Source organism: Canis lupus, chromosome 8, assembly GCF_003254725.2.
Source record: "Canis lupus dingo isolate Sandy chromosome 8, ASM325472v2, whole genome shotgun sequence".
Taxonomy (NCBI): domain Eukaryota; kingdom Metazoa; phylum Chordata; class Mammalia; order Carnivora; family Canidae; genus Canis; species Canis lupus.
Window position 1 is genome coordinate 16,296,117 of NC_064250.1, and position 23,393 is coordinate 16,319,509.

The 23,393-nt window shown below is 35.8% G+C and overlaps 1 protein-coding gene across 5 annotated transcripts in view; it reads left to right on the plus strand.

The window, feature by feature from the left end:
- Positions 1-20,314, plus strand: part of TTC6 (tetratricopeptide repeat domain 6) — a 172,802-nt gene extending 152,488 nt beyond the window's left edge. For 3 of the 5 annotated variants that reach the window (XM_049113069.1, XM_035720013.2, XM_035720014.2), the window contains 5 exons: positions 6,529-6,739; positions 9,566-9,718; positions 10,557-10,727; positions 19,063-19,288; positions 19,765-20,312. In XM_049113069.1, the coding sequence (XP_048969026.1) occupies positions 6,529-6,739; positions 9,566-9,718; positions 10,557-10,727; positions 19,063-19,288; positions 19,765-19,901 (898 nt within the window). In that variant the 3' untranslated portion in view covers positions 19,902-20,312. Of the gene's footprint in view, positions 1-6,528; positions 6,740-9,565; positions 9,719-10,556; positions 10,728-19,062; positions 19,289-19,764 lie in introns of all 5 variants that reach the window. The other 2 variants (XM_035720011.2, XM_049113068.1) reach the window with 2 other exon arrangements.
- The last annotated feature ends 3,079 nt before the right edge of the window (positions 20,315-23,393 follow it).

A 23,393-nucleotide genomic window follows, 5' to 3' on the forward strand; every position in this document is an offset into this window, starting at 1 on the left:
GGAGGTTAAAGAACATCTTATTAAAGAATGAATGTGTTAAATAAGAAATTAAGAAAGAAATAAAAAAAATACATGGAAGCAAATGAAAATGAAAGCACAACAGTCTAAAACCTTTGGAATGTGGCAGAGATAGTCCTAAGAGGGAAGTATACTGTGCAGTATAGCCCTAATTCAAGAAGCAAGAAAAGTCTCAAGTACACAACCTAGCCTTGCCCCTAAAGGAGCTAAAAAAGAACAGCAAATAAAGCCTAAAGTAAGCAGAAGAAAGGAAATAATAAAGATTAGAGTAGAAATAAATGATATAGAAACAACAACAAAATAATGGAACAGATTAATGAAATAAAATTGATAAACTTCTAGCCAGACTTACCAAAACAAAAAGAGAAAGGACCCAAATAGATAAAATCAAGAATGAAAAGGGAAAGAAACATCACAAAAATACAAACAATGATAAGAGAATACTATGAAAAATTATATATAAAAAATAGGGCAACCTGGAAAAATGGACAAATTCCTAGAAACTTACAAAGTACTAAAAGTGGATCAGGAAGAAATAGAAAATTGGAACAAACTCATAACCAGCAAAGAAATTGAATCAGTCATCAAGAATCTCCCAAAGAACAAGAGTCCAGGGCTGGATGGCTTCCCAGGGGAGTTCTACCAGACATTTAAAGAAGAGTTAATGACACCTATACTTCTCAAAATGTTCCAAAAAATAGAAATGTAAGTAAAACTTCCAAAATCATTCTATGAAGCCAGCATTACCCTAATTCCAAAACCAGACAAAAATCCCACTAAAAAGGAGAATTACAGGCCAATATCCCTGATGGACATGGATGCTGAAATTCTCCATAAAATTACTAGCTAATGGAATTCAACAGTATATTAAAAGAATTGTTACCACAACCAAGTGGGATTTATTCCTGGGCTGCAGGGGTGGTTCAATATTTGCAAATCAGTCAATGTGATACACTACATTAATAAAAGAAAGGATAAGACCATATGATCCTGTCAATAGATGCAGAAAAAGCATTTGATAAAATATAGCGTCCTTTCTTGATAAAAACCCTCAACAAAGTAGGGACAGAAGGAATATGCCTCAACATTATAAAGGTCATATATGAAAGGCCCACAGCTAATATCATCCTCAAAGGGGAAAAACAGAGCCTTTCCCCTATGATCAGGAACAAGACAAGGTTGTTCACTTTCACCATTACTATTTAATGTTGTACTGGAAATCTTAGCTTCAGCACTCAGATGACAAAAAGAAATAAAAGGCATTCAAATCAGCAAGGAAGAAATCAAACTTTCACTATTTCCAGATGACATGATACTTTATGTAGAAAACCTGAAAGACTCCATAAAAAAATTGCTAGAACTAATACATGAATTCAACAACCTTGCAGGATATAAAGTCAACATGCAGAAATTTGTTGCATTTCTATACATCAATAATGAAGCAGCAGAAAAAGAAATCAAGGAATTGATCCCATGTGCAATTGCACCAAAACCAGTAAGATACCTAGGAATAAACCTAATGAAACAGGTAAAAGATCTGTACTCTGAAAAGTATAGAACACCTATGTAAGAAAGTGAAAAGGACACACAGAAATGGAAAAGTATTCCATGCTCATGGATTGGAAGAACAAATATTGTTAAAATGTCTATACTACCCAAGCAATCTACACATTCAGTACAATCCCCATCAAAATACCCCCAGAATTTTTCACAGAGCTAGAATAAACAATCCTAAAATTTGTATGGAACCATAAAAGAACCCAAATAGCCAAAGAAATTCCAAAAACAAAAAACAAAACAAAAAACAAATCCAGACTTCAAACTGTATTACAAAGCCATAATCATCAAGATGGTATGGCATTGGTACAAACACAGACCCAGATCAATGGAACAGAATTGAGATACCAGAAATGGTCCCACAACTATATGGTCAACTAATCTTAGACAAAACAGGAAAGAATATTGAATGGAAAAAAGACAGTTTCTTCAACAAATGGTATTGGGAAACCTGGACAGCCACATGCAGAAGAATGAAACCTGGACCACTTTCTTACACTACAAAGCAGCATGAATTCAAAATGAATGAGAGACCTAAATATGAAACAAGAATCCATCCAAATCCTAGAGGAGAACACAGGCAGAAATCTCTTTGATCTTGGCCATAGAAACTTCTTGCTAGAGGCATCTCCAAAGGAAAGGAAAACAAAAGCAAAAATGAACTATTGGGATTTCATCATGATAAATCTTCTGCACAGCAAAGAAAATCAACAAAACTAAAAGTTAGCCTATGGAATAGGAGGACATATTTGCAAACGACATAGCTGATAAGGGGTTTGTATCCAAAATCTATAGAGAATTTATTGAACTCAACACCCCAAAACCAAATAATCCAGTTAAGAAATAGGCATATGTGGAATTTCAAAAAGAAAACAGATGAACATATGGGAAGGGGGGAGAAAAGGAGAGAGAGAAGCAAACTATAAGAGACTCTTAATTGAAGAGAAGGGTTGATGGAGGGAAGTGTGTAGGGGATGGGCTAGATGGATGATGGGTACTATAGAGGATACCCTTTGTGATGGGTTGTGATGAGCACTGGTTGTTGTATGTAAGTCATGAAACACTGAATTCTACCCCAGAAACCAGTATTGTACGGTATGTTAACTAACTAAAACTTAAGAAAAAAAAAACAAAACTTTGGTGCTGATAACTAGATAGGTATAGAAAAATAGCTTCACTTTATTGCCTCATTTTTTTTTCTTTTAGAATTGGTTAGTTTATACAAAAGGCTAGATTATATTTTATAAACCATATGTGAGACCTGAAACTGTGAAAGTCCCAAAGAAAACCTAGGCAGTAATCTCCTGAACACCAGCCTTAGCAACATTTTTGGATATGTCTCCTCAGACAAGAGAAACAAAAGCGAAGACAAACTATTGGGACTACACCAAAATAAAAAGCTTTGCATAGCAAAGGAAACCATCAACAAAAAGAAAAGACAGCCTATTGAATGGGAGAAGATACTTGCAAATGATGTCTCTGATAAGGGGCTAATATCTAAAATATATAAATTCTTTATATAACTCAACACCAACCTCCCCCCAAATAATTGGATTGAAATGGGCAGAGAACCTGTATAGACATTTTTCCAAAGAAAACATACAGATGGCAATAGGTACATGAAAAGATGCTCAACATCACTGATCATCAGGGAAATGCAAATCAAAACCACAAGGAGATATCACCTCACACTTCTCAGAATGGCTAGTACCAAAAAGACAAGAAGTAACAAGTGTTGGTGAGGATGTGGAGAAAAGGGAACCTTTGTGGTGCATTCTTGAAAATGTAAATTGGTACAACCAGTGTGGAAAACATTAAGGAATTTCCTTAAAAAATAGAAATACCATATGACACAGTAATTACATTACTTTATCCAAAGAAAACAAAAAAAACTAATTTGAAAAGATCTATGCAGCCCTGTGTTTATTGCACCATTATTTATAATAGTCAAGATATGGAAGCAACACCAGTGGATTAAGAAGGTGTGGTATACACACGGACATATGCACATGCACTTACATACACATGCATGAAATGGAATTACTCAGCCATAGAAAAGAATGAGATCTTGCCATTTGCAATAATGTAAATGGATCTAGAGGGTATTATGCCATGTGGAATAGATCAGACTGAGAAGGATAAATACTGTACGACTTAAATGTGGAAATTAAGAAGCAAAACAGATGAGCAAACAAAAAGAGAACCAGGCTCATAAATACAGAGAATAAATTAGTGGTTGCCAGCAAGGACAGGGGTGAAGAATGGGCAAAATTGGTGAAGGGGATTGAGAGGCACCAAAGAAAACAAAAGAATGTGTTATCTATGTTTAGAATGATCTCTGTAAACAGAACACAATCTCAGGCACTGGTACCCTGTATTTGGTGACCTTTCACCTCCCCAGTAGTGCCAGTTATTAGGAGAGAAGCACTGTTTCACTGTAAACCGAGGGAAGTAAACCTGTGTTTTCTCAGTAACAATTCACAAAGAACTTAGTTGATGCAACTGACTCATATATGTGAATGTTCACTCTTCACCCGTCTGAGCTATCAGAAGCCAGACTTTCACTGCTGATTCATGTAGCTCCAACCAGTGCGAGAACCCACAGCCTGAGATCTTGACCTGAGCCCAAATCAAGAGTCAGAGGCTTTAACCCACTGAGCCACCCAGGCGCCTCCAAAGAATAATCATTTAAATGATCACAAAAAGTAGATTAAAATTGTGCCATCTTATGACAGAATACTTGATGCCCCACTTGTGGGCGGTGTTTGCCAAAACATGGAGTAAATATCGTAGATACCTCAGTCATTCTTCACGGCTTAGGCATTAAAAATACTGAATTGGGCAGCCCCGGGTTGCTCAGCTGTTTAGCGCCGCCTTCAGCCCAGGGCCTGATCCTGGAGACCTGAGATGGAGCCCCACGTCGGGCTCCCTGCATGGAGTCTGCTTCTCCCTCTGCCTGTGTCTCTGCCTCTCTCTGTGTCTCTCATGAATAAATAAATAAAATCTTTAAGAAAAAATACTGAATCACATTGTGAGAAACTGAATTGCTTTTCAATTTCAAGCTGATTTCTGTCTCAAACCTTCTGAATACATCAAGGAGAAAGTCTCAGCTGAAAGCTAATCTCTCACATCTTTCTGAGATTTTGTAATAGATGGTCCAGCCCACAGTTTCAGTTTTCTGAAGAACTACTGTAGGGTCCAGCTCCAATAGTTATTTATTTTTATGGTTGCTTTCTATTCCTGGTATGAAATATTAATTTTCTGTTTATGGGATTGAAATTAAGTTGTTTTTTAAAATAAATTAAGTAAAACAGTGATTTGATGTAAAGAAAAATATTCAGTAAATGGTGGCATGGGTAGAACATAGGGCAACTGTCACAAAAGAGGCCAAAGTTTGGGAAACACTACTTCAAGAGATATTCCTGAATAATATCTAGGAGACGACAGTCTCTAGAACAGTTTCCCTTTGTTCCATGTATTTTATAAAGGAAAAGTTAGCACAGTAGTAATGTATCTTGTTAAATTTTGAAATCTTTTCAGGAAGTCGTGAAGAGGATGAGAGGAAGATGATAACTTTTTTTTTTAAAGATTTTATCCATTCATTCATGAGAGAGACAGAGAGAGAGGCAGAGACATAGGCAGAAGGAGAAGCAGGCTCCCTGCAGTGAGCCTGGTGTGTGACTCGATCCTAGGACCGTGGGATCATGACCTGAGCCAAAGGCAGATGCTCAACCACTAAGTCACCGAGGTGCCCAAAGATGATAACCTTTATTGAAGATTTCCTTGCTAAGTGGTTTTCACAGGTGCTCATTTGTTTCTCATAACAATTTTGAAAAATTAGTATTAATTTGCACATTCAGGTTTAGGTCTGATCTTCAGGCCTTACTTCTGACTACACACCATTGGAATATCAGATCTTGTGTGCCAACTGCAGGTATGTTAAAGGTGAAGAAAGTGAGGTAGAGATGACTGTGTGGAAAAGCATGAAGTTTGGGGTTATGGTTTACCCATCTGAATCCTAGATATGTATACTGCTGAATCTCACTATGCCTTTTACTGTGTTATTTATTATGTGCATACTTTTCTGAGCCATTTTCTTTTAACCTATAAAACGTAGAAAATTATAACTAGCTTACGAATTGTTGGAGGGATTGAGTGAAATAGCATAGGTAAAGCATTTAGCACAACACCTAGTAAGTAAGCAGTTACTTGATGTTAGTAACTCCCTTGTTTCAGCTTTTTAAAAAATCCCTAATCTCTACATCAGATGAGACTGAATATAACTATTAGATATGCATATAAAGCAGAAAGTGACTCTCTCAGCCCATGAACTAATATCTGACCCATTCTCTAGCGCTCATCCCACCAAAAGAGAATAATTAAGGATGAGAGATAGAGTTATCATTTAGTCACATATATTCACAAGCTAATAAATGAAATGAATTTTACTTTTTTCTTGTTCTTTCCTGGTGTCCACAAAAAGCATTTGCCTTTATAAAAGATTTGAAGTAAGGCCTCCTGTGTGATAAAATTTTGCTTCCTTTTATTGTATAAGGAAATACTAAATACATAAATACATTTAATTTAATCTGTTTTAAATGGTGCATTTCATCAATAATAGTATATGTTTTTCTGTATTGGCCACTGATAGCTGTTAAAAAAAAATTCAGGAGTGCCATTCAGATGTTTAGTTCTGAAAAAAAGAACTCTAAAATATCATCCCAACAAATTCTGTTATAAAAATGGTTCTTACCTCCTTCTTTCCTTTCATAAAAGTCTTCAAAAACCCTGTCAGACTTTCTTAGGTTATATGAATTTATTTCCTATGATGGATAATAAAAATGAAAGGTTTTTTGAAAATAAGAGTCAGTGCAAATCTTCATGGATAAATTATATATAGAAAAGCACTTAGAAAATTCACCAGGAAGAATCAATATTTTCATTTATTTTCAGAAATAAAGAATTTGAAGAAGCTGTTGATTTCTTCACCTGGGCTATTAAAATTAATCCATGTTTTCTGGATGCTTATGTTGGACGGGGAAATTCTTACATGGAATATGGTCATGATAAAGCCGCCAAACAAGCACAGAAGGACTTTCTGAAAGCATTGCACATTGATCCAACATATATAAAAGCCAGAATTAGCCTAGGCTATAATTTGCAGGTAACATCATATAACAACATTTTAGTCTACAAAAGCACCTTTTGGACAAGGGAAAGAGTATATTTGGTTCTTTACTGGTGATTGGTATACATATTATTTCTTTGGTTAAATACATTTTACCTTTCCCTTACTGTCATTATCAGAGCAGCAGTGGGAAGCAAGAGTTTATTAGTTACAGGGAACCTGCCTGGCAACCACACCCAGGGACCTGGTGTGCTAGTGAGATGAGGACTCTTTGAACCTGGGTTTCTTTAATGCTTGTACCTGGCCTTGCCTTACTCACACACTTACAGACAGCCTTTAAAATTTGCCTGATGAATTTCACGGATAAGAATGTGGCTAATTTGTTTCACTACCTTATACTTGGGGCCTGTAGATATTGTCCTGTTGAATTAATGAAAAACTAGAGAGAATAAACACTGGAGGAAAACTTTGAAGTGGACTTTAGCCATGTAGTGGGTCAAACAACCACTATACAGGGATTTAGGTCATCTTACAAATGGCAGTGAATAAGAACTTACGGGGAAAGCAAAAAACCAAGCGTTTGTCCTTTCAGCAAGATGGGAAAGTGTTACTCTGTTACCGAGCGGGTCTCTGAGTGATTTCTGGAATACTCTGACCTGGCCCATATACTCACCAACCTATTTGCACTAATAAAATATGTAATGCCCTTCTTGGAATAAAATGCTAAGTATGCTATATTTTAAGTATGCTATATTTTCCATGAAGAGGAATTGGGCAATTTTAATTTTTCTTCTTTTTTAATATTTAAAATTTTGGACTATGGGCAAAAAATGTGTTCAAATTGTCATAATTTGCAGAATTTCTTGTTCATAATCTACAATTAAAGTTGAGTTTTTAAAATTTGAAAATGAGTTTGGCTGATCTAATAATAATAATATTGGAGGTGAATGTTAGGGTTGCTGGTTATAATGAGGTAGGCCCAAGAATTCATTAATAAGGGAAATAAGAATGCCCTCTGAGACTTAAACATAAAATTAGCCATTATTGGATCATAGTAGAAATTTGCAAAGTCAACTTGAAGAGACAGGATGACTCCCAAAGTTTTGAGAGCTGACCGCAATCCAATAAAGTGTGTTAATGTCATCATTCATTGCCTTCAGTAGGCATTTTACTGAGCCCAAAATATAGGGCTCTAGGCCTAGGGATACAGCAGTGAACTAAATATACTGGGTTCTTCTTATAGAGTTTACTACCTATTAGAGAGATGAGTATCAAGCAATCATATGAGTATTTATTTAATTATATTCATGATAAATGCAACAAAGGATAAGTTTTAGGACAACTTATAACAAGGAAACCTAGATTTGTTTTAGGGGAAATGAGAAATGGACATTGTTCTTTTTGAGAAATGAACATTTAAATTGAGTGTGAAAGTCTAGTAAGCAGTCAGTATTAAGAGTTGAGGCTAAGACACAGTGAACAGCCCACTAGAAAGTCTTGTGAAAGAGAAAGAGAGGCCAAGTGGATGAAGTGTTATGGACAAGAAGAGAGCGCTGTAGGACAGGCTAGAGAACTGGAAAACGACTGAAGGTAAAGGCCTTGCAGGCCAGTTAAAAATGTTATAAATAATCAAAGCAATGACATCAGATTTTTGTTTTATGAAGATATCACTTGGTATGTATCAACCTGAAAGAAGATTGAGAAACACATCAGTATGCAGAAGGATTGAATCAGGAAAGAAAGGGCTGAGAAGAGAGAGATTCATCCAAGTTCTCCCCAGAGGGAAAAGTAACCATTTGTTCAACAAATACTTATGAATTTCCCTACTATGTGCCTTGCACCATCCATAATAGGGTTAGCCAAAACAGATGTCAGGAACAGATGACAGATATCCTATTGTGAGGCCATTTGCAGCTTAATATTCTTATTCTTTGTTTTGTAAACAAATTTGCTATGACAATGTTGATTTTCATATAATTTGCCCAGAGGGAGAGCTTTGCTGGATACAGAACAGCACGGAGTTACCTTATTTAGTTTTATACAAAGGTCACTGGGCTCAGTTTGGTTAGTATGAGTCAGTTTCTCAGCCTCTGAGATTCTGGCAAATTGGATTTTTAGCCTATTAGAATAAAGAACAGACTCTGGACCTCAGTGAATTTATCAACTCACTGCCTTACAGGGTTGAGGTATTTAGTTGCTGGTTGGTCTTCTCTAGGAAATAGTTGGATGTCTTTCAATTAACAGTGCCCTTCTCCTGACCTTTTTTCTTGTTTTCCAGTTGGTGCTAAGGCTTATATAAACAGAAAATTGGTAGATTTTAATGCATTTTCCATGGTTCCATGGTATAGTATATTTAGGTATAGTGACTCTAAAATTCCAGATGCTGGTACAATTTATCAAAATAAGTTTTATACCATTAGTTTGTTCTCTTATTTATTCAACACATTTATCTTATTATATTCATTATATATATATTATATATAACTGGAGATCCAATGCCAAGCAATAAATAACAATCTGCCTGTGTGTGTGGAATTCAGTGTAAATTTTGTGCTGATGATTGTCAGGAGCACTGGTGTTTCATATGGTGGCCATGATTTTATGTTGTTCAAGATTGGCATAAGAGATGACTGTGACAATTAGATTTATTTTAACTAATTGAAATGTTAGCATAAATACTTAGAGGTAATTTAGTCAATTGAATGCACTCACAGTACAGTCAACTTCCTTGTTTAAAATAGCTTAGATTTAGCACAATATAAATTTACCCTTACTAAAGGCTTTATTTGATTAATTTAAAACCATAAACATTTATCATGTTATGGACAATTTCTACTTCATGTAAATGAAAAATTATTTTAGGCCCAAGGAAAATTCCAGAAAGCTTGGAATCACTTTACCATTGCCATAGAAGTTGATCCAAAGTGCTACTTAGCCTATGAAGGAAGAGCTGTGGTCTGTCTTCAGATGGGTGATAATTTTGCTGCAATTCAAGACATTAATGCTGCCATAAAGGTAAAAATCCACTTAGATTATATTATCATTAGCATCAATTATCACCATTAATGAATAGGTTCGTGTAATTTCTCTGTTACTTTTTAAAGTAACTTGTAGGGGAAAATACTGTTTTTCTTTTCTAGGAGGTTCCTAGAGTAAAGAGTTTTTGTGGCTTGCCAATTTTATGACCTAAGTACATTTAAAATCCAAAATACAAACTCATGATAAATGTTGATTCCTCTCAGTAGATGCAATTTATAGTTTCATAGGACATGAATATTATTTTGTAATAAAAAATGAATGCAGAAAATAAAATAATATTCTGGGTTCAAAGGAACTAAGGAACAATATAAATCCCCAGATTTTCTTCTATAGTGAAATGGCAAATAAAAATCTCAGGTTTTGTATACAGTGACAGAAAATCTTTTCTTCTAGTTTTTGGATTCTGTTTCTGTAGAAACCAGCAGATTTTGTAATCTTTAAGATAAGAAAAAGGAAAGAACTGGAGGATAATTGCTACTACCTAGGACAAATAAATATGTTAACTATTTAATTTATTCTCCAGTGTAATGAAGTGAAACCGATAAGCTTCTGGCCAACCATGTCTGTCTTTTGGAAAGGAACTGAGTAAAGCACTAAGATTATTTGTTTTATTGCAAAGAATCAAGAAAGAGTTGACAGTGAATCAACTTCATACTGAGTCCTTTCTCAAAATATTTGGTTTAATGGGGTTTCACTTGCACTATAAAATTACTCATTTCCCACAAGTAGATTTCATAACATTCATTTTTACATACATGAAATTGGATAATAATACTGTTCCCAGATGCTAAATACTCATACGATTATATTACAGATCAATACTACAGCAGAATTCTTAACAAATCGTGGTGTGATTCACGAGTTTATGGGTCAACAACAGAATGCAATGAAAGACTATCAAGCAGCAATTTCTCTAAACCCCACGTATTCGTTGGCTTACTTTAATGCAGGAAATATCTATTTTCACCACAGACAGTTTTCCCAGGTAAATGAGTTTTCCTTAACATTTTCTTTTTGGTGCTAAATGCTTTCTTTGTTATGTATAATTTCAGAATGCAGTCCTTATATCACAGGCTAATCATTAGCTCCTTATTAAGTGTTCTCATCTCTGTGGATTTATTCTCCTCATTATCATCAACCTTTCAACACTTGTTTACTGGACACTGGTTTATTGGACCCTTGTCCAGTAAACATTGTTCTCAACTTTCCCCAAATGTGGGCCATTGCCTTGCTGCCCATTGCTGCCAGCTTCTGGCCTAGAATCCTTTCTTTGCTCCCACTTAGACAGATCTCAGACTTCTTCAAGACTCTTTTTCATTGATGTGATTATCTCACTCACCTTAATCGCTCGCTACCTTTCCTAAATTTCAGTCATGTTACCTGGGACTGAGAGTAAGGAGTAAGGAGATAAAGATGTTAGTTCTGGTTTTATAACATCTTAATTTTTTCAGAATGTCTGAAATGAAGGTGTTGGGTTATTAGATGATATTTTTTATCTTTTGAATTTATTTTATTTGAACTGTAATGCATTTACATAATTCAAACTTAACTTTAACATTTTATTTATATTCACTCTTTTGTTCTCTACCTTCAATTTATTGTGTTCCTTGTCTATCTTTGAGTCAGAAGTTTAATTCATTTATTGTCACCCTTTAATTTATAGTGTGATGAGTTGTCAAGGTTAAACTATTTCCCTAAGTATTGCTTCTAGCAGTATCCTATGTCTTTCGGTCTGTAATGTTTTTTATTTTTGTTTTCCTAAAATGTTACGCTTGAAATGTTATTTCCCCTTTGACTGAAGAATAAATTAACAGAGCACTTAAAATGTCCACGTGGAAGGGCTTTTATATTTTCTAATTTTGAAGTTTATTGAGTTTTAGTGTGGTCTTGTATATGCCAACTTAAAAAAATACTCCCAGAGCCTTTTCAAAAAAGAATTTCTCCTATAAGGATAGTTAAAAATATCCATATAAGATTTACCTTATAAGTTATGTTTTTAATTTAGCCCATATTGACACTTGTTTTTCTTTTGGTTTATTTTGGAGTGAGAAAGGTTTAAGTATCTTAAAATTAGTGTGACATCAATAGTTTTCTTTACATCTCTTGTAATTTCTGCTTTATAAAAATTTCTGCTACATTATTATTTTATGTACAGATATTCATACACACTACATATGCTTTGTGAATGCATTACAAGTGTCCTTTGGTTTCTTTTAAATGTTCTTTGGAATAAATTCACTTTTATCTGATACGAAGATTGTAACCCCTGATTTCATTTGGTTTGCCTTTGCCTGGCATTCCTTTGACCTTCCCTTTATTTTCAATGTTCAGAATCCTTTATTTTAGGTTTGTGTCTGTTTTATCAGCAAGGGGTTAGATTTTGCTTTAGATGGCAAATTGAAAATACTTAGCATTTTAAAATAATAATAAAGTTGGCATGGTTGATCTTAGTTCTGTTATAATGTCATATTTTCTACACACATGTATTTAATATGTTTTATTCTGTGGTCTACTATATTTAATTTTTTCCAAAGGTTTTCTGATACTTAGGAAGGTTTCCAGTTTTGTGTTAGTGGTTACCTTTTAAAAATACCTTTATGCTCTTAGTTCCTTATTTCTTTAGTTTTTCTACTATAAACAACAATAAAATTATCATTTAGTAGTCTCTTCTTCCCTTTCTCCTCCCTCTCATCTGTTTGTTGATTTTAGTTAATAGTATTCTCTTTTGGAAAAAAAGTTTTTATTTTTATTCTTAAATATGTGTAAGTTTACAGTGTCAGCTTGTGCCAGCTTTCCACTTTGTCTCCCTGTTCTCCCATTTTGTTGGGAGTTTCATTATCCCTCCACTGCCAAAGGGCTTAATATTTGCATGCTATTTTGTTACCCTTATTTCACATTTTAGTCTCAGTTCTCCAGTTAAGTATATTCAGTTTTCATCATCAGCTTTTTGCCAGTTTTCCTCCCAACCACTCATTTCTTACTTGCCTGAAATTGGTCCTCTAGCAGAGTCCTGAGAAAGGGCTCAGGAGAACAATATTCCTTGAATTTTATGTTCATAGCTGTTTGCCTGTGGCGTTTACAACTTAAGACAGCATTTCTGGGTTTAAAATTCTGACTTACTTTTTCTTTCCTTGCATGTCTTAAGCGTTGCCTCGCTATTTTCTGGTGTTGTATGTTGGTGTCAAAAATGATTTTTTTGATGCACACTTGTTTTTCATTCTTCTATCAGTGACTTCATTTGGTCAAGATAACTAAAGATTTTTTATTTTAAGCAAAAAGTTTTTCCAAGGTATGTCTCAGAGTTGACCATTTGAAGTCAAAGTTTTCAAGTACATGGTGGGAATTTTCAATATGTAAGTTTCATAAAAGTTGTGAATTCAGTGTAAAAGTTTTTTTGTTTCATTATTCCCTTCATTGGGAATGAATGCTAGTTATTATATATAAGATGCCCTTTGACTTCTATATACCAATTATTTTTTCTCATTTTTTCTATCTCTTAGTTTTTGTTTCTTTTTTTTTTCTTTTTTTTTTTTTTTTTTTGCATTTTTCGCATTTCTCTTATAAATCTTTCCTGTGTTCTCTGAAATCTCTGTTATCCCCCGTGGACTTTATAGATCAAGTTTCTTTAAAAAAAATTTTTTTTTCTAGTTTCATCTCATTCCCATGTCATACCTTCCTGACCACTTCTTTTTTTTCTTATTTATTTGAGAGAGAGCAAAGAGAGAGAGAGAGAGAGAGAGAGAACATGAGGGGCAGACAGAAGTAGATTCCCCACTGAGCATGGAGCCTGATGTGGAGCTGGATCCCAGGACCCTGAGATCATGACCTGAGCTGAAGGCAGATGCTTAACTGACTGTGCCACCCAGGTGCCCCTGGCCACCTCTTTTCTGAGATCCTTCATTTCTGATTTATTTTTTCTTAAATGCAATTGCTCCCTTAGCATTTTTCTAGTTCATTTTGAAATTTTATGTTATAATTTTTATCCGTGTTGTAGCAATACTTTTTTATCTGGTGAGTTTTTATTATCTTTTCAAAAATTAAGCTATAATTTTTTCATCCTTGTTTTTACAATGAAGGCAGGCAAATTACTTTTCTGTTACTCACATTTGGATGAGATAAATTTTGTTCCTTGACTAACAGCAGAGATGCTTATGGGAAGCAGGGTGATGAGCCATGGTAACTTTCCAAGTTGTGCTCCCATTGATGTTATGGCAAAGGACTTTATAAAATGTCCTCTAGCCCAGTTGGTTTGGGAAGACTTCTACCACAGGCTCTGTGTTTTTCAGAACTTTTCACAACCCTTGCTTTCTAGGATGACGTACTCATTTAAAAAAGTTTTATTGCTTACATTTTCCAAGACCTGCAATCTCTGTGTCCTCCTGTGCCACTTAATATTGCCACCATATCTCTTAAGAAAATGATCATTGGGGCATCTATATGTACCAAGAGGCTATGGTTCTTGTATTCATTTTGCTGGAAAAGTTCAGCAGATATTTCCTTATTCCATTTAACTCCTCATTCTTTCAATCTCCATATATTTATGATGTACCTGCTGTGTATGAGGCATTAATAATACCCCGAGGGTACAGAGCTAAACAAGATATGGAAGGCTTTTTTTCTGTTGTAACTTACTTTTTACTGGAGGAAGAAATACAAAATAAACCATAAAATATTAATAGTGATAAACACATGTAATACAGTTTCACATAAGCATTATTCTATCAGTATGACCATATGTGTGGGACTCTATGAAACTGAGATTGCCTGGATGGGTAGTGTAGGTAGAGAAGGGAGGGCTTTATGGAGCAGGTTCTGGGATAACACCAATATTTAAGAGTGAAGCAGTGAGGAGATGCCGAAAGTAGACCGAGAAGAACATCCAGCCACGATGATGAGAAGGAAAGCAGGAGAATATGATAACATTATGAGAATAATTGGGCTTTAAGAAGGGAAGAATGTCATGCATCAAATGCTGCTGAGAGAGGTCAAGGAAGAAGAGAGGTTGGAAGAAGTCACTGATCGTTTTGGCAAGAGCATTATCACAGCAGTAGTGAGACAGTCTTGAATAGTAAGGATTGTGGAGGAAATGTGAGGTGAAGAATTAGAGCAGTTCAACTGGTTCTGATAGCTAACACGGAGTAAGGAGTTCTCTTTATTTTGTAAATATGAAGGATACTGATTCACATTCCTATGTTAATGAAAAGTGTGGTAGAAAGGGAGAAATTGTTGGTGCAAGAGAGAGTTGCAGGGATAATTAGGATCAAAATCTTTGAGAATTGAAGTTAAATTTTGCAAGTTGCAGTGGTGGCCTTTGAAGGGAGCACGACACTATTCATTACATCATGGGGGAAGGCAGAGTGTTGGGGTACAGTTGAATGCAAGACAGGTAGATTTTGATAAGTGAGCATTTCTACTTACTGACTATATTTTCTCTATGGAATATGAGTATAGTTATCAGTTAAGAGTGGGGTAGACACTTAAAAACGGTGGCAGGGTGGCTAGGAGTTCTGAGGAGAAAAGAGAAAATGTGAAATAACTATTATAGAGAGTAGTAGGGTCAACATACTAAGGAAGTGTAGTAGGATTACTAGACAACAGTAAGCTCTCATTTTAGGTTCGTGGTTATGAATTTAAAGCAAGTTGTCGACTTTACACTGCTTTGTATGTAATTCTGTCTATACAAATTTAATACTGCTTTGGGTCCTTCCATAATGGTTTCTGTGTGCTGATCTCTTATCTCCTCACTCCAATTAGGCTGTAAGCTCTGTAGGGCCTGGAGCCATACTTTCCCTACATTTCCTTCCTCAGCCCATTTATACCCATGGCTTATACTACATGTCAGCCTACACCTTTTTACTGAGCTCCTAATTCATATATATCACCAGTTGCTAAAACTGGATATTTTCCAAGTGCATTAGAGCCTAGACTGAATTCATCTGTCTCCTACCTCCTCTCCAGCTCTTCTTCATATAGACCCTCTCTTAGTTCAAGATGTCATCTTCCATCAAGTCACCTGAGTAGAGAAAGCATGAACCATATCTTTCTTTTCCTCACTTCTGTCAGTTTTGCTTCTTGATCGTTTTTCTCAGGTATGTGCCCTCCATTCTGTTCTACTGTCGTTGCCTTGGTTTTGCTCTTACTCTTTCCCAAGTTAGATCATTCCCCTGGACACAAGTCCTGTGATGAGCTTAGTTGACCTTAGCAGTGAAGCTAAATTCTGGGATAGAGAATTATCAAAGGTACAATTCTGTAAAGCATGAATGAGATTATTGTAGCTCAGACCTCAGTGGACTGTTGGTAGACTAATGTTTTCCCAAGTGGACAAGCCAGGGTCAATTGCCTTAAATTTCATTAATCTTAAACCATCTCTGGTTCGGTCCTAGCAATGTTTCTCTGAGTTATAGAGTTAGTTAATGAGATAAAGACAAATAAAATGCCCAGGTCAATTTTCTGTTCCCATAAATGTTTAAGATCCACATGAGAGGGGGACTCTCACCTTTTAAACTTGCCTATAATAACTCCATGGGCATCATGTATAAAACTGGTTAGATTTAAAGTGTATTTGATCTTTGATTATTTTATTATTATTATTTTTTTTAGTGTGGTTCTATTTCCCTGGAACTGGGGACACATTAGCTAGGTAAATATTTCATGTAAAATGTGTTCTGTCTTCTGTCTTGATATACTAAGTGCTTGGGCTTCACAGTGCACATCCCTACCAGTTTGAAGCAGAATTTGCAAATAGTTATGTGGTTATGCTATATTTTAGTACAGACTAGGCCTCTTTGTGGAGAAAATGGTCCTGTTCCCTGCTTCCTACCTTCTTAACCTTTGTTTCTAGCTGTAGTGGAGGAAGAGTTAGGCCCAGGAAGAAGGGTCCCTTAACAGATCGAATAATCTCTAGAGGGTTCAAATCTATACATGTCTGGTTTCTTTTATCATTAGTTAGTGACAATAATTTTAGATCACTTTCAGATGAGTTATGTGCATGCATCATGAACTATGGGCAACTTTAAAAAAGTAACTGGATTTTAATTAATTACAGATATTAGAGCATTAGACTAATTATTAAAAAATCAAGGCCACTGTTGTAGTAAGTGTCTTTGGCCTTTAATTGCTTCAAAGTCATTACTCCTGTACTTCAAGTCACCTCATTAAATAAATAGGCTTTTATTTTCTAAGTAATATATTTTGGAAGCTATACTAGGAAGTTATATTGTTCACAGTTAGGCACATTATTGTGTGTTATCGAATTCTTTTATCTTAGCTGAGGTAGGCATTTGCTCCTACCTGATTGAAGTCATGCTTTTGTGATGTAGAGCAGTGTGGCCTTTATTGATCATTTACTGGTTAATTAAAATGAAGCCTAAATTACTTTTTGAGGAAAGTCTTGGTCCTGCCTGTAGTCATTTCCTTGCCTCATTTCTGATGATTGTGAGTCCAGCCTTCTGTTCAGGAGTGAATTCTCTTTAAACTCTTCACACAAGAATGTTCATTCTGCCACCATCTTAACAGATCCTTATACTGCACTTATCTGCCACATAGACTAGTTCCATCCAAAGATGAGATGAGTTACACAATCTTGATCTAATTTCCTCTCAAAAGTCATAGATAGCAAAATTCACAAAGAATTGCTTTAAGGCTTACGTTGTTGCTCCATTTGTAGACACTGGGAAGAAATGATATATCATCAATAGTAATTGAGTTGAAAATAATTGATATTTCAGATATATATGGATATTTTGTATATACTTTACATAGTAACCTCCCTTAACCTAAAAGCAACACCAAAAGTAGAGTTCTATTTGTTACTTCCATTTTCAGAAGGGAAAACAGGGGACAAAAAGAGCTTTAGTTACTCACCCAAAGGTGTAGAGATAACAAGGGGGTAGAGCCAAGATTTGAACCTAGAAATTCAACCAAACCATGGTTTGGTTTGGATTCCTGGCCACATGCTACCTGTGTTCTATTTCACTCATAATGGTAGTGAATAAAGTCAAATCCCTCGGAAACATAGGAAAAAATAGTTCCGTGAAAGAGACAGAGAAAATGATCAGAGAGGTAAGAGAAAACCAGAGATGGTCTGTCTGAAGGACAGAGAATTTTACAAAGGAAGAAGAGATCAAGAGTGTTCGTGTGACATAATTGTCATGAAAGAAAAGAACTAGAAAATGTCCATTGGGCTTGAGGACACCTGCAGCTTTAGCAAGAGCAGAACTCATAAAATAGGGGGAGATAGATAGAAGCAAGATTGTGGTGTGTTGAGAAAAACTGAGTGGTAAAAAATCAGAGAACAACCTGTATTGTTAAAAATGACTTTTCCGTTGAGTAAAGTAAGTTTTAAAGTAGAAGCCAAATTTTTAACCACCACAGAATTAGAAAAAAGATTCCTATTTTGAGTAATAGGATGTCTAATCAGCATCTAAAGCTATTTGTGGTGAAAGACCATTTGAAAAAATTTATAACTCATTATTCATCAATATGTTACTGAAGCACAATATAAACAGGTTACTAGAACAGGTTACTCATGTGCTGGGATGTCATAGCCACGTCAAAGTGCTATAATAGTTACTAATGGTTTACTCTTGGTTCCTATACTTAATCTCTTTACAGAGGTGTAGCAAATGATTTCTTAGACTAAGACCCCCAAACCAGTCTACAGACCACACCTTGAAGGTTCCTTTTCATCTCTCTACTCAGTAGAGAATAATTTAGTCTTTGATCTTCTTGACAAGTTGATTTTTTTCTCTCTCTCTTCCTCCTTCATAACTTTTGCAGCATCACTAAGTTATTAAGCCTTTTTGGTATGGTTTAGAATCTTATTTGGAAAATTCATTTACCTTTTCAGTTCTTAGATACTCTGCTTTTATGTGAAAATGTTAATTTTATAATATATTTTATCTTGTTATGACCTTTTCTAATTTATATTTTACCTTTATGTGAAAATGTTAATTTTATAATATATTTTATCTTGTTATGACCTTTTCTAATTTATATTTTACCTTTTTTGGTGCTGTATAAGGATGTGGGATTTGAGGGGTAAGTAGTGGAGCATTTCACTTCAGCAAGGAGTAATATTTTATCACTGACATTATTAAGATTTGCCAACACATGGTGATAACAAAAAGCAAACTGACTTATGGCTGGTTTTGCTATTGTTTTTTTACATTGTCTACAGACAGTGCACCTCTTTATCTACTCTATCTGGGATGAAATGCTTCCACTGTTCCCTTGGTATGCCAATGTCCTTATTTTAAATTAAGAACAGAAAGTGCTTCCAATTGCTATATAGCTGCCAATTAAAATTTCACATTTTATAGGCCAGTGACTACTTCTCAAAGGCTTTAAAGTTTGATCCACAAAATGAATGTGCTACCATGAATCGAGCTATTGCAAATACAATATTAAAGAAATACAAAGAAGCAAAAGAAGATTTTGCATATGTGGTTGAAAGCTGTCCCTTCTGGGCTGCAGTATATTTTAACAGAGCACACTTCTATTGTTGTTTAAAGCAATATGAACTAGCTGAGGAAGACCTAAGCAAAGGTATTTTCATTTTATAATTTTTTGGTAAAATCACAGTGGTTGATATGTTTGTTTTTAGACAATAAAAGAAGAAAAATCATTGGTCTGTTTGTCCTGATAAACTTACATAGAATTAGTGTTTTCCTATATCATTAATGCCATCACTATAGATTCCTTTATGGAATAACTTAGAGCATGGGTAAGCTGAGATTATTAGATTATTAGAGAAACTGGACATGAACAATGTTAGCCTTTCAAGGAAAGACACTATACTGTTTCTTCAAGTTAGTTTTCTTAGAAAGATTTATTTTAATATTTTAAATTTTTATTTATTTTTTAGTATTTAATATTTTTAATTTTACTAAATACTTACATTTGAGGAAAAATGCTTTCAAATAAGTAATACTAAAGTTCTCATAACATTTTTATTTTTTTAAACATGACACTATTTTCCAGTGTTAGCATAAGACATATCTTGAAATGTTTTTCTTTTACAGCCTTGTCTTTGAAACCTGATGATGCTCTAATATATAATCTTAGAGCAGAAGTTCGTGGTAAAATAGGTTTGACTGAGGAAGCTGTGTCTGACTACATTCAAGCACTTGATCTTCAAGAATATTCCTCAGTGATATGATTACACACAGACCATGGTTTCTGTAGCAGTCTATACAGCTCTTCTTCCAGAAATGGAAGCTTATTTGTTGTTTAAAAGGTTATTCAATCTTCATTATTGCATTTTTTATGTTTTGTTATCTATAAAACCCTTTTAGGCATTTTAATAATATACTTGCATTATATATTAATGATAAAACTTCTAGTTCCTTTTCTGTATATTTGAAAAAACTAATAACTGAATTTCTTTAGAGGGTGCAGAATTTAAATGGAAATGTTTCTTAAGGAATAATAACATTTAAAATATTTTCTTTAAAGTAAAATAATTCCTTCTGAAATAATATAATCTTCATCATTATAGAAAAAGTGTCATTGACCTTTTCATCAGTACTTACTCATAATGTATTCAACAGATTCCAGATTAAATAAAATAAATACAGAACTGATGGCTATAAAGAAATCAAGTACATTTCCTCTCTCTTCCTTCATTTATTTATTTATTTTAAAAAGATTTTATTTATTTATTTATGAGAGACACAGAGAGAGAGGCAGAGACACAGGCAGAGGGAGAAGCGATGTGAGACTCAATCCTAGGACCCCAAGATCACAACCTGAGCCAAAGGCAGATGCTCAACCACTGAACCACCCAGGTTCCCCATCCTCTTTCTTCCTTTAAAGAATGTCTACACAGGCCTGTATTCTCTCTGGTACTTATATTATTCCACCAGATAAACATGTTTCTCTTTTACATGTTATCTCCCTTCCAGCACAGCACCTACAAAAATTTGACCTTCCTGTTTCCTTGATACAGTTCTTTTTGCTGCTTTAATGCAAGTTTCACAAACATATATACAAACTTTGTATACATTTATAATTAGTTCTTCATAGAAGTTAATGAGTAAAAATAAAACAACAATTTAAAAAATCGGTATAGAATGTCTATGAAGGATCCTTGAGTGAACCAGAGAACCCATTTTCTTCATCTTACTGATAAAAACAAGATTTCATTCACATTTGCCTCACTCACCTATTTTCCTTCTTCATTTCATTCTTCTAGTACATCTCTAGCTCCTCAGATACTTGTTTTCCCAGAGATCAGGCATTCTAGAAAGAATATCTCCATCTACTCAGTTTCTTTTTTTTTCTTTTTGGTTTGATGCACCAGATTTTCACAATAGAATGCTGATTTTCAGATGTAAGTCATCATGAGGATGCTTCACACTATTTCAGGGCAATCTTCTAGGCATGGTATGTGGGGTTCACAGGATTGGGTCATCCCTGGTGTGTTTGCTTTGGTTGGTGAATCAGACACATTTAATAAGCCACTTTGGATCTCTTACCTCCACTTGTCTCCAGACTTTTTTGTTCCAGCCCAGGCCATGGGTGAGTTCCAGACCCTAACTGCATGCACCACAGACAGCCCCTTGCCTCATGCTTCCCTTGGTCACTGCCCTAGGGCATCTCTGTTAGTGTTGAGGTGTTGGATTGCTGTGGGACTCTGACAGTGCTGGCACAACTGTACTGTGGATGTGCAGAGGCCCAAGTCCCTGTCAAATAAGCCTCTGATGATGGGAGAAAGGAGCTAGTAGGTAGATTCTTCTCCCTTCCTTCTCTTGGTGGGGTGTCCTGAGACACACAGTTTATATAGCCCCTAGGAGGACTGGCAGCCAGCTTCAAAACATGCCTTGCGTTCGCACTTCTGTCTTCCCTGCCTTGCTCCCTCTTGTCACCACTACTCCTTTCCCGAGTTTGCACTTCTTGATAAAGTCATAGCATAGAAGCTTTTGCCTCTGGCTCTGCTTCCTGAGGGAATCCAGGTTAAGACAATAATAATTTATTTTTTTTTCTGATTATACACAAATACTTACAACCCTAGGCAGAACAGATACACACGAAAGACCGAGATAATATAATGGAGCAAATCCTGTCTAACTTGTCCAAATGCTCCATGTCCCCTTGTCCAGATCCTCTTGTCGCCCAGTTTCTGTGCACACTGGTGGTACCCTACTGTACACACCTCTGTCTCTACCTGAGGAATTTCTCTCAGTCCACACATAGGCCAAGTCAGAACCACAGGGGAATTCATGTCACTAGAAGCCACTCAGCAGTGACAGATGGAAAGTGGAGAATAAGCACTTCAGCTTTCTTGACTTTAGGTGGGTACTGCTCCCTAACTTCTCCAATCAGCTTCAGCTACTCCAATCGGCTTCCCTCCTCCAATTCAGTTGCCCACCATACAACCTCCTCAATACACAGCCTTTGTTGGCTTTCCTCTTCCTTGCCTCATTCTCTCCCCCTCCAACACGAGCTTGCTGGAACCTCCTCCCAAATAAACTTCTGGCCCATAAATCCTGGTTTCCGGGTCAGCTTCTGCAGGAATGGATCTGAGACAACATCACTGAGGCAGAGGCACCAAAGCTGGATCCGGAGCATGGGTAAGTGCCCATGGGCAGAGGTGTTGGGTGGTAAGGCCCTCCATTCAGGACATGGCAAGCATACTAGAAGTACATGTCAGGACCGACAGAGAAATGGGAAAATAAAGCATGTTTGGAGAGTGGCTGGAGCGGTCTTCGTGAGGAAATGGTAGGAGGAAAACATGCTTGTGTCATCAGACAGGAAATCCTTAGTGCTAGACAAAGAAACCAGAAGGAGGAGTTGGGACTTAACTCTGAGTGGAGTGTAAGGTGGGGATGAGGTGGGGAGAGTGATAGAGAGTTTTCTATCCCCTCTATTCCCTTCTTTTCCCTCCAGACCCACATGAATGGACTGGGGACATTTTATCATCACCAGACAAAAACTGGACATATGAAAATTGATCAGGGCATATGCTCCACTCTGGCAAGAGTCTGTCTTTTCTGAGAAGACCCAAGGCAGGTAAAGGAGACACAGCAGGATAGAGGTGGGATGGAGAGAGGATGAAGACCAAGGGAGAAGATGACTTCCAGAAAGCAATGGGAGCTAAATCAGGCATAGAGGATCCTAAGGGAAGAGGATGGAGATGTCTGGATTCTGTCTTTTTCTCATTAGTTTGGGTAATGTTGCCCTCTTCAGCAGATTCCCACCATCATGGGACTTAGTGATCACGTTTAACTTACTTATAATACATGTGCAAGCACATACATACAAAACATACACACACAACTTTTATTGATGATAATCCGTGGGAAGTAAAATTGGAGTGAGAAAAGAATAAAAAGATTTTATTTATTTTTTATTTTAAAAAAATATTTATTTATTCATGAGAGACACAGAGAAAGTGGCAGAGACATAGGCAGAGGGAGATGGAGAAGCAGACTCCCTGCAGAGAATCCTATGCGGGACTCTATCCCAGGACCTCAGGATCACGATCTGAGCCAAAGGCAGACGCTCAACCACTGAGCCACCCAGACGCCCCAGAATAAGGAGATTTTTTTAACCTTTTTTTTGTTATTACATTAAGACAGAAGAAGAGTGATAGGATTATAAGTATCTTTTACTTTCAATTTTATGTGTTTCTGTGATTTAGTGTTATTTT